This window comes from Electrophorus electricus, chromosome 23 (assembly GCF_013358815.1).
Source record: "Electrophorus electricus isolate fEleEle1 chromosome 23, fEleEle1.pri, whole genome shotgun sequence".
Classification (NCBI taxonomy): Eukaryota; Metazoa; Chordata; class Actinopteri; order Gymnotiformes; family Gymnotidae; genus Electrophorus; species Electrophorus electricus.
The window spans coordinates 3,279,518-3,295,958 of NC_049557.1; the positions used below are offsets into that span (position 1 = coordinate 3,279,518).

General features: G+C 49.0%; 1 protein-coding gene across 1 annotated transcript in view; it reads left to right on the forward strand.

Moving 5' to 3' along the window:
- The window catches only part of aopep (aminopeptidase O (putative)), a 52,671-nt gene that overhangs the window by 6,536 nt on the left and 29,694 nt on the right, over positions 1 to 16,441 (forward strand). The window contains exons 6-11 of the mRNA XM_027031766.2: positions 8,172 to 8,361; positions 8,985 to 9,091; positions 13,387 to 13,489; positions 13,673 to 13,780; positions 14,076 to 14,119; positions 15,979 to 16,039. Of these exons, the coding sequence (XP_026887567.2) occupies positions 8,172 to 8,361; positions 8,985 to 9,091; positions 13,387 to 13,489; positions 13,673 to 13,780; positions 14,076 to 14,119; positions 15,979 to 16,039 (613 nt within the window). The remainder of the gene's footprint in view (positions 1 to 8,171; positions 8,362 to 8,984; positions 9,092 to 13,386; positions 13,490 to 13,672; positions 13,781 to 14,075; positions 14,120 to 15,978; positions 16,040 to 16,441) is intronic.

Sequence of the window (16,441 nt, forward strand, 5' to 3'; positions counted from 1 at the left end):
GAGTGAAGTGCTTGGCCAACTTATTTTTTTCAGTACACCACACCTGTCCCCCTTATAAAGGAGACAGGTCTTTTTACTTTACCTGTTTTGAAATTCTGTTCATATTACCAAGTGGTGGCATGGATAGTAATGACCAATCAACCAATCAAGACCTTCGCTCTACCAGTCACATTAGAATATGATGTACGCGTTAGAAACTGATGAAATAATAATATATATAGTAAATAATAAAACTTTTTTGTGACTGTCTTCAAAAGTTGATTTCATTTTCTCAGGCCAAAAGAATTAGTTTCCTTTTTCCTCTTAATATTCACAGGGAGCTGGAAACTTTGAAGCCAATTATCTCAGCACCACACTTCTGTCAGACACAGCCTTTTAATACGGCACTCTGTCTACATGTTGCTGGGGACCTGCCTACATGTCTCTGTGTCGTTGCTGGGGACCTGCCTACATGTCTGTGTGACACCTTGCTAGGGACCTGCCTACATGTCTGTGTGTCGTTGTTGGGGACCTGCCTACATGTCTGTGTGTCATTGATGGGGACCTGCCTACATGTCTTTGTGTCGTTGCTGGGGACCTGTCTACATGTCTGTGTGTCATTGCTAGGGACCTGTCTACATGTCTGTGTGTCATTGATGGGGACCTGCCTACATGTCTGTGTGTCATTGATGGGGACCTGCCTACATGTCTGTGTGTCGTTGTTGGGGACCTGCCTACATGTCTGTGTGTCGTTGTTGAGGACCTACCTACATGTCTGTGTGTCGTTGTTGAGGACCTACCTACATGTCTGTGTGTCGTTGTTGGGGACCTGCCTACATGTCTGTGTGTCGTTGTTGGGGACCTGTCTACATGTCTGTGTGTCATTGATGGGGACCTGTCTACATGTCTGTGTGTCATTGCTAGGGACCTGTCTACATGTCTGTGTGTTGTTGCTAGGGACCTGTCTACATGTCTGTGTGGTGTTGCTAGGGACCTGTCTACATGTCTGTGTGTCATTGCTAGGGACCTGTCTACATGTCTGTGTGGTGTTGCTAGGGACCTGTCTACATGTCTGTGTGTCATTGCTAGGGACCTGTCTACATGTCTGTGTGTCATTGCTAGGGACCTGTCTACATGTCTGTGTGTCATTGCTAGGGACCTGTCTACATGTCTGTGTGTCGTTGCTAGGGACCTGTCTACATGTCTGTGTGTTGTTGCTAGGGACCTGTCTACATGTCTGTGTGGTGTTGCTAGGGACCTGTCTACATGTCTGTGTGTCATTGCTAGGGACCTGTCTACATGTCTGTGTGTCATTGCTAGGGACCTGTCTACATGTCTGTGTGTCATTGCTAGGGACCTGTCTACATGTCTGTGTGTCATTGCTAGGGACCTGTCTACATGTCTGTGTGTTGTTGCTAGGGACCTGTCTACATGTCTGTGTGGTGTTGCTAGGGACCTGTCTACATGTCTGTGTGGTGTTGCTAGGGACCTGTCTACATGTCTGTGTGGTGTTGCTAGGGACCTGTCTACATGTCTGTGTGGTGTTGCTAGGGACCTGTCTACATGTCTGTGTGTCATTGCTAGGGACCTGTCTACATGTCTGTGTGTCATTGCTAGGGACCTGTCTACATGTCTGTGTGTCATTGCTAGGGACCTGTCTACATGTCTGTGTGTCGTTTCTAGGGACCTGTCTACATGTCTGTGTGGTGTTGCTAGGGACCTGTCTACATGTCTGTGTGTCATTGCTAGGGACCTGTCTACATGTCTGTGTGTCATTGCTAGGGACCTGTCTACATGTCTGTGTGTCGTTGCTAGGGACCTGTCTACATGTCTGTGTGGTGTTGCTAGGGACCTGTCTACATGTCTGTGTCGTTGCTAGGGACCTGTCTACATGTCTGTGTGTCGTTGCTAGGGACCTGTCTACATGTCTGTGTGGTGTTGCTAGGGACCTGTCTACATGTCTGTGTGTCGTTGCTAGGGACCTGTCTACATGTCTGTGTGTCGTTGCTAGGGACCTGCCTACATGTCTGTGTGTCATTGCTAGGGACCTGCCTACATGTCTGTGTGTCATTGCTAGGGACCTGTCTACATGTCTGTGTGTCATTGCTAGGGACCTGTCTACATGTCTGTGTGTCATTGCTAGGGACCTGTCTACATGTCTGTGTGTCGTTGTTGGGGACCTGTCTACATGTCTGTGTGTCGTTGTTGGGGACCTGTCTACATGTCTGTGTGGTGTTGCTAGGGACCTGTCTACATGTCTGTGTGTCATTGCTAGGGACCTGTCTACATGTCTGTGTGTCGTTGTTGGGGACCTGTCTACATGTCTGTGTGGTGTTGCTAGGGACCTGTCTACATGTCTGTGTGTCGTTGTTGGGGACCTGTCTACATGTCTGTGTGTCGTTGCTAGGGACCTGTCTACATGTCTGTGTGTCGCTTGAGGAAGGCTGGCATGACTTCTGGGAGTTGCTCACCCGCAGGCTTCGAGTACATCTGTGTGCTGACTCGAACTGTTCGGGCACTCTTAAAATGACCATATGGGGGAAGGCGAGCCAAGTCCCATGGGAGCAGGGTGTAATGTGGGCGATGCATGCAAAGCTTCTGGAATGTGGTGGTGTAGCCAGGCCGAAAGGGAGGCTGAGATAACACCGTTTAAATAGACCTCTCTCTGTCTCTCTGTTTCTCTCTCTCTCTCTCTCTCTTTCTGCCTCCAATTCTCTGTCCTTATATTCATTCTCGCTTTCTGTCTTCTTCTCTTTCTCTCCTTCCCAGATCATTTCAATGGCGTGACGAATAATGGTACATTTGGATTGCCAAAGCCTGGGTTACATACATACTTTCCCTCTCTGTTATTCTGGCCCTGCATTCATCCTCTCTCTTTCTCGCTCATTCTGGCACTTAACATTCATTCTCTCTCTCTGTTATTCCGGGACCAACATTCATTCTCTTGCTTTCTTTCTCTCTCCCTCCCTCTCTCTCCGTCCTCTCTCGGTTATGCTGGCTCTAACATTTATTCTCTCTCTCTCTCTCTCTCTCTCTCTCTCTCTCTCTCTCTCTCTCTCCCTCTCCTCTCTCTGAGGTCATTTTCTTTCTTTCCTCCGCTCCTCTGTGATTGCTGAGTAACCCAAGAAGTGTGCGACAGAAACGGTCTTTCAGAGCGGAGGGACTTTGGCACAAAAGACAGCTGTTAATCAAATTGTCAAGGATGAGGTGTTTTTCTCTGAAAGTCTTCAGCGAGGGGATTTTTTCCCTCCTTCCTTTCCGTCCGCTGTGCACACACAAAAAGGCCCAGCAAGTGGGAAGAATGTAGAGCTCTTCTGCACCTGGAGCAAAACCAGAGGGGCCGTTCGGAACGGTAGCGGAGCGGCCCAGAGGCACGACGCTGGCCTGCTTCACTCTAAGGCCGCGTTTCAGCTCGAATCGCGTCATCCCGTTTCCTCCCAACAGCCTTCTTTAATGAAGACGGCAGGGTCCGACGTAGAGTGCACATTGTTATTATAAGTACATTCCTGTCTGGTTATCGGGAGGGGCCCTGCTTCCCCGTTTTATCTTAGCGATGTCTCGGGAGCAGCTTAGTGACCCTGGATCAGCCGCGCCGCCTTTTCGACACTAATACGACTGCTGGAGCTCAGGTGCTGTCTGCAAGCTCATAACTCTGTGTGCTGGGTTTCAAACAAGCCCGTTGCCAGTTTGGCTTGGGGGCGGGGTGGGGAGTGAAGGGCGCAGCAGAGCTGGAGGTTGGATGAACCAAGTCCACGCTACGCCGAGAGTTTGTTTTGGCTGCACGGCTGATTTAAGGAGGGTGAAGCAGTGGCAGATCACCTGGACTCTTTGCTACCTCCCAGGCCTCCAGGCACCGGCCTGGCTTCCAGAACGCGATGAGGCTGTCTGAAGGCCACACCCACATCGCTGCACTAGGCGGCCAATTTGTATCGATGCTTCAGGCCGGATCCCTCCGTGGAGCTTGCCAAGTTGAGCCATAAACTGCAGTGCATGTGTCGCCACATACACAGCGCCTTGATTGGATTACCATTTACAGTATGAATCCAGACTTGAGGTAAAGCGAGCTTTGGTCTTGTGTAAGTCAAGGACCAGGACCGTCTAGCCCCTTCGTCCGTTATACCTCAGCGCTCGAATAGCAGGCCTCTGTCTGCCACTTGGCGTTCTTTTTAGGCTCTAACAAAGGCATTTCCTTGCTTTTACAGAAAACAACAGGTCAGTGAGATTGCTCCATTTGATAGCACCACACATACAGTTTCCCCAGCATTTGCGCACGCTAGATTCTTCAATGATGGTCTCATTTCTTGCACACTGTAGATAACCTCGAAGGACTCAAGGGAGCTCATGAAAGGAAAAAGAGGGAGAGAGAGAGCGATGGAGAGAGAGAGAGAGAGATGGAGAGAGAGAGAGAGAGAGAGAGAGAGAGGCCTCATACACCCTGTAAACACGCGCCTTCATGCAAACATCTGCTTTGGGTCAGCAGCCCGGATGGTGGGTCCCACGCGGGCAAACGCCCCCGCTAATGTGGCATGGTGCAGTTAGCACGCTGCACCTCTACGGGTGATGAAGGGGAGCCTCCCGCTCCCCGCCGGGCTGTGAGCAGGAGGTGACGAAAGGGAGCCGCCACAGCAAAGCTGCCCCTGCCGCAGCTTTTCGGCCATCTCCCTTGCGCTAATGGCTCCCAGGATTCCCTAAAAAGAACCGGCATGTGCAGAGAGACCCTGCGGGAAAACCCCCACGGCCCTCCGAAGCTTAATTTGCCACCTGGTTGCGAATGCGAGGGGAATTTTTTTGTTTTGTTTTTAAAGTGAGGTGATTGTGGTAAGGGTTTTTGTTTTGCATAGCCCTATTGATACATTGGAAACTCAAAACTCGCACAGACTGCTGGACTTATCTTTACAAGCCAGTTGTATGCACACTCGTCTTCACTGTGTGACCTTCTCGTGTTTCATACAAATCTCTTACTGGTGTGTCAACACCATCTTGAAAGGAAGGCAGGTTTCTGAGTAAAGTGTCAGATGTGAGCATCTGGGTGTGCTCCTTTTTTTACTGCGAGTGTGTAGTGTGAGTTGATGGGTGCGTTTGTGGTTTGTATATCCCAAGACAAAGGTTGAAGGTTGGATGAGCTGAAGTCAGGCTCAGTGCATCAAAACAGCCTGAAGCACACTTTTGATTCCTTTAGTGGAAAACAACTTAGGAGCATTGAATGATGGTTTCTCTGGCAAGTAAGAGATCCACTTCCACCAAAAGCTCTATGTACAGTGTATATGTACTGTTTTTGTCTAGAGTAGTAGGTATGTCTATAAGAATGGCCTTGGGCTTTTTAATATACATTTCCTCAGAAGTGTCTTGGGTACAATACTGTTGACTTTGGCATCAAGGGTAAAGGTCCATGCCTTTGTTCCGTAATCCATATGTGTATCTTAACTTTCAGTGTGGCCATGACGGGGTAAGGTTACATTTGGCTGACACTTGGATTCTTTCTCATCAGTGACTTCCTGTGGGAGATGTCAATAACATAATGGCAGCCTTTGGGTGTTGGGCATTTGTTGGCTCTCACTACAAAAGACAGCTTATTTCATCTGTTGGCAAATAAGATTAATGCACAAAGGGCACAAATCAACTCCTGGGGCTAATTTTAGATGAGCCATGATTTGTTCTTTCGACCAACACCCCCCTGAACAGCACCCCCACACCCCCACAAGGCTGTGATTGTGTGCTGGCCTTCCCCAGGGAAGAAAGTGGATTCTGTTGGATTTGAAATAAGACCCATTATGTTCTACTTTCTGTCTTTCTTATGCTAAAAATAGAGTGACATTATCCTCTCCCTGCACGAAAGAAGGTGATTCCCTCTCTTTCGTTTTGATCAGCGCACTCTGCGGGTTTTGCCACTTTTGAGTTGGGTGCTTGGACCCCTCCCACGCGACAGGAATGCTCGGCTGGTTGCTGGAGTCTGGGTTTGCCTCCCATGCTCTGCAGATTTTAACCTTTATGCAGGAGACCCACAGCCGCAGAGAAAAATGGCTTGTTTATCCGTACGGGCCCCCTCCTCCCCCCCGCCGGAATGCCGTTATGGACTGGGACAGAGGAAAAGCAGAGGCGCGTGCTCCAGGCTCATCTGAAGCTGCGTTTAGCAGCGTGGTCATCCGTCCAAATGAAGAGGCGGTCGACGAGTTGTGAAGTCAACTGGCCATTTGCCAATGCATGCTCAGCAGAAGGTGCTCAAGGTGGAGCAGTACTAGCATGGAATGAACAGTCTCCAGTGGCTAGTTTGATATTGGAGATCTTAAAGTGAAAGTTTCTGTGAAAGAATGTTGCACTTTAGGAAGGCGTGCGACAGTCACGTGATGCTGTGATCTGTGTAGTAACGGGCCCTAATGTTCATGAAACCTTTAATAATGTTTAAAGGTTCGACATGTAGGGCTGTTAAAAGTGTACTTTCTTCATTTGCGAAGTGAGCAGTTTGCAGTTGGACATTCTGCAGAAACAAACACGAATTTGTCGTCGATTTCAGCCTTTTGAAGTTTTGCTGATAGATGATGTAGGTCTGCTTTTTGCTAAAAAAACACTCCTCAACACTTAATCAACACAGAGCTTAGCTCAGCTCTTCTCTGCTTGTTCCATGTTCCCTGGAAACGAGAGAGGCGCATGGGAGCGACTTGCTTTACTCTCTGGCGGATCTGCAGCAGATTTCAGTCCGGTCTTCTTCGAGATTTGCCCTCAATATTGGTGAAGCATCTTCTCTGTTTGGAGTTGCAGCACAATCCGAATGTCAGTTTATTTCTGTATAGCATTCCCGCATGCCCCGTAATCGCTGCCGTTGGGAAACAGGTGAGTTGTTCCAGCGCTCTGCACTTTTGGATGTCAGCCAGCACTTGCTTCCCCGTGGCGGCTCCTGCAACCTTCCGTTCCTCCCCCCCACCGGAAGAACTCGGGTAGGGTGTGCTCTTCCCCTCCTGAAGCCCTGCTTTACTAGCGCCACCTCCAAAGCTCGCTCAGAGCCCGCGGCTTGACGCCTGCAATGAATCAGGAAGGCTTAAATAGGAGGAGCCAGACCCCCTCTGCCCAGACCCCCCCCCGCCAAGACGCCACTGCTCCGGCCGTTTCTTAGTCCCTGGCATCTTGCACGGACTCCCGCTCTGCTTTGCCGGGGGGGTCATTGTGTGCCACAGAGCGAGAAGAGCTCACCAGACACAGAAGCTGTGTGCTTGTCTGCCACCATTAAAAGGGGCGAGTTGGGTTATTTGATCGTCCTGGGGAGCAAACGGCCCTGCGAGCGGAAGTGTTCACGGCATTGCTGCCGCATGGCGCTTTTTACCCCCGTCTCAGCTCTGCCCCTGGAGCACTGCCCTGATAAAGAGCTGTTTGCTTTGCTTCCTCCCATAAAGGTCACCTGAGGTAATCCGCAGAGACGAGGCAAACACCGTCGCGTTTCACCGTCCCCGGTGCTATGAGTGACTAGATTCTTGAACTCAAGGTTAGATAAACACCCAGCGTCCCAGCCTGAAGAGACTGTGTATATCAGTGATGTGTTTATTCTAGCAGGCATGTGTGCCCGGTGTTCGAAAGTGTGATTTTCAAGGCTGAGCTGTTTCGGCCGCTTGTTGCTTTTTGGCCACTGGCCCCTCCACTCAAGCGGTTCTGCAGGCGATCCTGAGCCGCTGACGGGCGCAGCCGACGTCGTGGCGGCACGCCAGGCCTTTAATTTAGCCCCCCGTTAGCGCATGCCGTGGGAATGCTGGTTTAAAGGGCGCGGTCCGGACAGCTTCTCCGCCATCCGTAGGCATCATTCAGGCTTGGCATTCCTTCTACTTAATGATAGACAGAGTTGCCGCGGAAAAACCCAGAGCTTTCATGTTGGCACGGGGTGATCGTCTCCCTGGCGGGAAAAGCGCACACCTGCCATCGTTGGGAGTTTTGGCATTTGTCTGGGGCTGATGCCTCGTTCTAGCCGTTTTACAACACGACCTACTAAAACACCCATTTACAAGCCTCAGCTTTTTGCTACTGGGCCAGTACTTTTTTTTTTTTTTTTTTTTTGGTGTTTGGTGTTTCCAACCACATCTAATCTTGAGTTCCCAATCGCATCACATATCTTAAAGAAGAAACGTATCTTAAACGGTCACAAACGAATGCTCAAATAAGGCAGGCATGTGTGCTCCTGACTGGTTTTTGGGTGTGTTTGTATTTCCCAGCCCACACATCATCTTCCTGTCCCAGAGTGTGCTGGCGGGCGAGAGCAGCCTGTGTGGGCAGAGATTATGCCATGAAATCGCCCACTCCTGGTTCGGCCTGGCCATCGGGGCGCGGGACTGGACCGAGGAGTGGATCAGCGAGGGCTTCGCCACCTACCTGGAGGACGTGTTTTGGGCCAGAGTCCAGCAGGTGTCTTCTCCACTCTCACTATTTTCAGAAAAGGGGTTCCAGCACACCTTTTTGTGCCACCAGATGTTCTCCCGCCGGTGGTCCGGCATGCTCGCTGTGCGCCGCAGTTAGAGTACTCTCTCGCTCAATTGGAGATCATTAGAGCACTTTTATATAGAACCTCAGTTTTTCCATTAATTTCTACCTACAAAAATAGCGGCTGTTTCCGTTTGCAAGAATTTGGTAGACGGTTCACAGACTTCAGTCTTTTCTGGTTTTTCTGCAGTTCCCTAAATGTGCTTCCTGGAAAACAGCACATGTTCAAAATCTGACTCTTCGACCCACAAAGCATTTTTTCATTCTGAAATACCAGTACATTTTTGTTCCAGTTTGTCCTAAATCACCAATTCTAAATAGCAGATGAAAGAACATGGGAGAACAAAGGAGCATAATCCTCACACACATCAGACAGTTATGCAGGAAGCAATGGATTAATAGTAATGGAGTTTTAGATGTAAATAAAGATTATGCCATGATCCTGTAGGCGGCACATGTAGGCTCTAACACTGTGTGGGATTGTTTCGGGAGGACCTAAACCTCATTATGTTTATTTTCTATTGCTTCTCACACACATGGCATTTTAGCTGGGCGACACTGAGGAAGAGGAGCAGAAGGACCTGAAGGCTCTGCTGCGCTGGAGGAGGCTGAGGGATGAGATGGGGAACTGTGAAGAAGACCTACAGGTCCTCAGGTCTGATGGCTGCGTCCCGTTTGCTTTTTACTGCAGCTGCAGCCTATGATGTTGTGCTCGTGGGCGCTGATTTACTAAGGTGCAAAAACAAGTGTGACACGTCGTGTGGCAAACATGATAACACCCGCAGAAAAACTGTCCCCTCTGATTTAGGAACGGGATGTGCCGAGGAGTTTATCTTTCAGACGTGTAAAATGGCTGGTTTTGTCTGTTTTGTGGGTTTGCCTAAATGCAGTTAGCGGCGTTTTTACCAAAGTGTTCAAAACACAGGGTGGTGTCAATCCAAATAGGTTAATTTAGCTCATTTTATTTATTTATAAGCCTAATTAAAATATCAAATCTGCATGAACGTCATCTGTCTAGATCACCCGCAAGGTGCCTGCCCACAAAAACTACACGTGCAGTTTACTGGACTGCCCACACGTATTGGCGCTCTATTGGAAACTTGATAAATCAGAGCCCGAGTGTACAAAATATTAGGAAAACCTTTCTAATGTCAGACCTCTTATGCTTTAGATCACGTCAACCTTCTTTCATCTTCACAGAAAGGCCATTTTATTCGCAGGCCTTCTCTCGACTTCCTGTCTCTGGGGGCTTTATGCTGAGACGCACACACAAACCTGCGCTCCAAGTGTCTTCCTTGCTATTCTTTATTCTTTCCATCCTCTCTCTTAGATAGATTCCACAATCCTTGCGCATGTTGTCTTGAATCTTTAGGCCCCTCACCCAGCAGACACTGATCCTGGATCAGTCCCCTTTCTGACTTTAGAGTTCCTTACAGCGTCTAGTCTAAGGAAAGAACACACCAGTGATAACACGCCGGCGGGGAAAAGTTGGGTTCTTTTGACGGCGTCTCTGAATATCTCAGCGCAGCTTTCTCTGTCGTTAGCGACGAAAACTGCGTGAGCAAAAACAAGCCGGAGGAAACCTTTCTTCGCATATGTCAGTGATGTCCCCCTCTTGCCATGGTTCCTAATAGCACACGGCAGTGACTTGTGGCTGTGACTCACGAACATGCTGTGCGAAGGTCTCCCGCGCTCTGCTCGCTCTTGACAATTTTAACAGGCAAAAACGGAGCCAACGTGCTCTGAGACACAGTCCCACCATGCTGTTAGCCGGCCAGACGCTGCCAAAAAGACAGCTTTAAAAAGAGCTCGTCGCACACACAGGCACGGCGCCGTAGGGAAGCGGAAAACAGTGATATTTACCTTTGCATAAAAGAGATATATGTTGCCGTTAAATGACAAAGCAGACTGATGTGGGTGTGTTTATAGACATGAGCTCCCCCCCCCCAAAAAAAATGTGTTTTATGCTTAATCAAAGCTCTATATTCCTGGCTTGTGGGTACATTTTGAAGGGATATGGCTAGAGTCTATGACTTGTGTGTTGATGTATACGAGCTGTAGTTTGAACGACCTCAGTGTACGAAAGGTGATGTATAAATAAACTTGCCTTGCCTTGCCTCGCCTCGCACAAGCCTCTCTGCCTTCAGCAGTGGTCGGTTTCCGACCACGTGACCGCCGTTGGCCCATATTTTTCTGGCAGGCCACTCACAAACCAGCAGTGATACTGGCACTTGTAAACCGAAGCCTCAGCAACACTGCTGTGCCTGATAAACTCAGGGCAGCTCAACACACACAACAGTGTTAGGTCAGTGTTGGGTTAAAACTGGTCTGCTTCCCCAGCAGTATCTGGTGTGTCTATTACCAAAAATCCCTATAAAACAGAAATACCTAATAAAGTAGCCTGTGAGTGTAAGTATAAGGTGCGTGTTCCTATTACTGTGACTGGGGAGTGTAAGGATATAAAACTTGTGTGTTCACTTAAGTGTTCAGGCGGCTTTTCAACACACACGGGCAACAGTGAAGGAACTTGTAGGCAATTGAAAGTGATTTCCATAGATTTTCTAACACACACTCTTCCCACGGGTACCCAGAGGCTTGGACCAGTTCACCCACCCACCACGCCCCCACTCCTTGCTTCTGTAGAACTTGGCTTGAACATTTCATGGTTAGCATGGGCAGCAGATACTGTACAAATTGTACAAAGTTCAGCAGTGATCTCCACAATGAAAGCATTAGATACAAACCGCAATAAAAAGCTACAAACTATAAGAATGCACACGTTCAGTATAAACAATAACATTTATTCTATAGCATGCCAGTGGAGTTCTGGGAAAGCCTGACTGTTTTTTAGTGATAGGACTGGTTAATATTAGTTCTAATACTGTGTCGATCAAATGCCTGGATATGTCTAGCCCTAAAGGCTGGAGTGGTATTCTAGCTTCTGCCCTGGTCATCTAGAAATGATGACCAGAGTCTTTTCCTTCCTAAGGCTATAATAAAATGTGGTTGGTTTTTTTTTCGTTTTTTTGAACTGTAGGTCTGACACCAACTTGACAGTTTCTCACTTTTGTGTTCGCAGGCACACTCGTTGTCGTTTCGGTCCTGTTGCCGTGGTGTTGCCGGCTATTTTTTATTTTTTTGCGGTTGTTGCTGTTCTGTGGCTTTCTTTCTGCATGGTGCTGTCCGCCGTTGCTAACTACGCCACAGCCAATTGCAGGAAGAGTTACATCAGCTGGCTTCTCGCGTTGTATGACAGCCTTGCTTGCTGTAAACAACCAGTGGCTTTATAACAAGGGTCTTCTTATTGTCAAGTCTGTTGATTGGAATCCTAAATTTCCCCACAGAGCACAAACTGAGTGCTAACTAGCCAGCGCTCCGGTTCTAGCATGTCCAGCTAGTTGACGTAGGCGGGTGTAGGAGGGTCTGTTTCAGCACTACTTACTAGTCATCTTTTTTTCCTGGTTAATGGCAATGGATGGTCGCTTTGAGTCACACCCCCCACCTCTTGTTTCTGTTTTCATCCATATTCCCCTTTTTTTCTCCTTCTGTCTCGCTGGGTGGCCAGGAAAGATAGAAGCTGCCTGTTAAAGGGGGTCACCCTTATCAGAGTCCCCCAGAGAGAGAAAGGGAAAGGCAGAGAGGCAGCATGAGTGAGTAAGCACAGTTTCAGCCTTTTTGGACGCAAACCATATCAAACAGACGCTGCTGCAGCAGGAGTGCAGAGGGGCGAGCGTCCCAGACACGTGGGCAAGCAGCAGCGAGCGCGTGGGCTGCCAGAGCCGAGCTGGGTTCAGCCACCCGAGGGACCCAGCTCCTCCCTTCACCTGAGCAGGATCCGTACGCTGCGGGTTCACGGGTCGGCTTAGTGTCGCATCGCTCCGGACTCCCGCGCACCAGGCACGGTCCCAGCTCTGGGCACCCTTCAGGGACCAGCCAGCAGAGGCAAACCACAAATCACTTCTCTTACTGTTCTAACCAGTGGTTGACGAGCGCAGAACCGTTTTTAGGGTCATTTCAGGCTCGCTCGTTTTCTGGCTTTTCTTTCTGTTCACGTTGATCCACAGAATACACGTCGATTCGCGGAATCGACGTCGGTAAGGTGTGGTTCCCCGGAGAGGCGCAGAGCATTTGCGGGTCGCGGATCTCCCATGCACTGGACCGTCACGATCAATACAGCCTGGCCGGGGAAGCGCAGACAGCAGCGTCTGGTGTGCTCTCTCTCCCCCACCCTCGTTAACACGGCCTACGCCCCAGACTGTGTGAAAAAGGAAATGATTTGTAACGCAGCAGCGGGGTCCCGGGCGCCCAGCTATTGACCGCGCAGGGGGCCGGTCTCGCGGGAGACTGTTCCGGGCGAGTCCGGTTAATCCTCTGGATCGATCCTCTTTAAACCAGGGTAATCATCAAACACGTAGCCATGGCCACGGGCCCTGTGTGTGTCACCACCGACTGCCCCTGCCCTCAGGAAGGAAGCGCTCTATAAGTCGTTAGCTGCGAGGGTGCGCCGCACTGCAAACAAACACCGTACATCCCGCCAAGGCCAGCTGCCGGGAACAGCCATCGCCCGCGCGATTCGTGTCGACGCATGTTACTACAGGGCAGCGTCGCGTGTGGATCCAAACAGGATGCACATCGTGCAACAAAGAACATTGTGCGGGAACCCGCCCCCAGTTCACACTGGAACGCCAGGAAAACGCTCGAGGCTTTTGCGCAGCCGTTTTGTATGTTTCCTCCGTTGGGATGATTTAAAGCCTAGCATGCTCCGCACGTGTCCCAGGGATAACAGCAGAGCTGAGTTTGCCTTCCTCTTGCAAATGCATGCATATCTGAGGCATTTAGTGGGCTGTTAAGTGCGTTTCAGTGCCCGCTGCTGTCAGGGTAACTGCACTCAGACCTTGAGCAATGTGGCACTCTTCCCTAACAGCCCTGGCTCCACCCCCATCTTCACAGGCCCAGTAAAGACATGACGGGAGGAGCCAGTGAGTCTGGATCCTCTGTGGTGAAGCATGCCCTCAACCCAGCCAAGCCATTCATGCAAGTCCACTACCTCAAGGTAAGTCGGAGGGGGTGGGGGTTAACGGTTTGTTTACCCTATGGTCTTGTAACTGAAATCACAAATGACGGCCATTTAAAACATCCGCTCCATGTTTTAGTGAACATGCTCTGTAATCTTGTGCCGCGGCCCGTGTTGTGTTGAGATCCGAGACTGTTTTATGTTTCTGGTCTCTCTGGAAAGGGTTACTTCCTACTGAAGTTCCTGGCTGGTGAGGTGGGTGAGCGTGAGTTCTTGGGCTTCTTCAGAGCCTTCGTGATGAGATTCCACGGGCAACTCATTCTGTCTCAGGTACCAGGGGCCTGCATGCTCAGGATATGTGCATGTTATTTTCTATGAGTTACAATCATGGAAATATGTACCTCTGCTCTTGTTGTGGTATTTAGTTAAAACATTCCCAGAATGCACTTGGCCTGTGCCAGGCTTCCAAACCATAATCATGATTGCGGCGGGGTTATTGAATTGGATTGGAGATGGTTTTCATGACCACTGGTACACTGGGCAGAGACGACCGTGGATGTGTGTGTTTCGGCTGGACCTGGAACCGTACGCTCAATATCACCAATTCTCGTATTTTCTGACACAGGACTTCCTTCAGATATCCCTGGACACGTTCCCAGCTTTGAGCAGGTAGGCGTGAGCTAAGTTAGCATCGTGACTGTTCTCGCCACAGGCCTCTGCTGCCATCAAATGGGGTTTTGAACATGAGATCCTCACTGTGAGAACCGAGAAACTCCACAGTCTGTTGGATTAAATTAGGCCAGCTCTACGGGCGTCTTAGGTCTGTTGATTCCCCGACCAAACCTATCAGTGCTCGTCCTGTTCCTTGCTAACTACTTTCATATATGCCATGCTGGGATGATTAAGGGTTAGCTGAATCCGTTTAGCCTTAGTGTGTGGGTTGCCAGAGCTGCATGTTTCAGCCTAATGGGGACTCTTGCAGTGGTGTGCGAGTGGCTATGTTTTGTTTTTGTTTTTCCCCAGGGGGCATCACAGCTGGGTCGAACAGCTGTTGGGTCCCGTATTGAGCTGTCAGTTCAGGTGTCTCCATCCAAGGATGTACCCGCTCCCCCCCCCCCCCCCCCCAACACTGGTGGTAATCTGGCCAGCTCAGGCCTCTGCTGGCCAAGTCAAAACAAAGGGGGATTTTGTTGTTCAGGATGAAAAAAAATGGCAGCATGCAAACATCTCCACATTTTTTGTTCTTTTGTATCCAATGATCTACCCCCCACTTTCCCCCTCGCTCATGCCACAACCCCTCCTATCTTAGCTTTACCACAGAAATCTCCATCCATCCTACCTACACCATCTACCTACACCATTCCCGTTATCTGGCTTTCAGGTGCTAAGTCATCGGTATACGCCGCGCGTAACTGTAGCCTGACATGTAACTGGTGTGTTATTTCATGTACTGGCGCCCGCGTCTCGGAACTGTATCTCCTCACGATGGAGGCAACAACTCTGACACTGGAGCAACGGCACCTTCACCTTATGTTTTATCAAAGGCCTGACAAGGACTTTGCGTTCAGCGCATCCAACCTCGCCGTCTGAACAAGTCTGACGGGTCTTATGTTTAGTTTAGCTCGAGGATGAACTTATTCTCATTTTGGCATTTTAGTACGTGCTGCAACCTTAAGAAAAGGACAGAGTTGTTCAGTCTTGTAAGATCAGTATTCCCCTAGTCGAATGCTGCCTCTACATCGTGCTCATCATGCTAAGGAAACAAATGGTTTTAGATGACAGAAAATCCCAGCAAAGGCTCTGAGGTTTAAAACAAAGAGCCATTGTTATTAACGGGATGTTGAAATGTCATTACGTTTCTGGAGTACTACTCGCTTAAGAGTAGTGTTTGTGATTTTGTTCTGTTTATAGTCATAAATAAATCAGACTGGAATAATAAAATAAACAGTTCTGAGCATGGATGAGATTTTCTGTTTGATAATGAGGGATTAGATTAACATGGTTTGCCCCATTATATTTCTATATGAGAGTAACTCATACATAAACAGTACTCTCGCTCAGATTCAAGGACAGCTAAAGTATTTTGGCGTGCGCAAGCATGTGTCTTAAGTTCAGAGATACGATATTTTTTAAGATGTTTGTGTCTTTTTTCATTCTGACTCTTTTCCTTTTCAAAGGAGAGGCAAGTATCGTAAAGATATTGTAACCCATATCCCTCTGTTCTCGCTCATGTCTGTGTGCTTGCCGCGCTGTGGGCTAGAAGAGTTGCCCCCCATACCTGACTGGGAGAACCCATTAGTTGATTATATGTGCAGGTGTGCTCCTGCAAGTTAACGAGATTGCAACGTCCTGATAGAGCTCAGGCCTGAATTACAATGAGCCAACCCCCCCCAAAAAACACAGGCTTCACTCAGACATGTCCACAATAGTCCTACAGCATTAAATCACGACACTGTTCATTTATGAGTACTTAAATAAAGATTTTTTAAATTTGTTCTGAAACACTCGATATCTGGTTCTGGTTTCAGCCGAGGCCTGACCATTGGAGCGATTTATTCAGACTGGCTGGACACACCTGGGATTCCGAAGGTAAGAGCAAACGATCGGTCTATCTGGACTGAAATGTGCTCAGATCACGTCAGTAACACCGAACTCTGCTTCATTGTACCCGAAACAGCGCCTTCCAAACTGGGTCCTTACTTGCAACTTGCCAGCATGGAATGATTTGCAATCAATTTCCAGCTTTGCCTTCTAAAGCAAAAGGGAATGCGGTGCTTTATCACCGTTTTCTTATTTAGCTCTGTTCACCTTCGTAAGCCTGTTTAAATAGCGTTGCAGTCAGTGCTTAATGTACGCAATGACTGTGTCGAGATCGTGGGTGCATGTTGCAACAGCGCGGAGCCCTCTCTGTTCGGAGATGCTGGGGTTATTATTGGATTTGACTATTGTTATATACTTCTGGGGAGGAAATTCGTCTTGATCCCAGGTTGG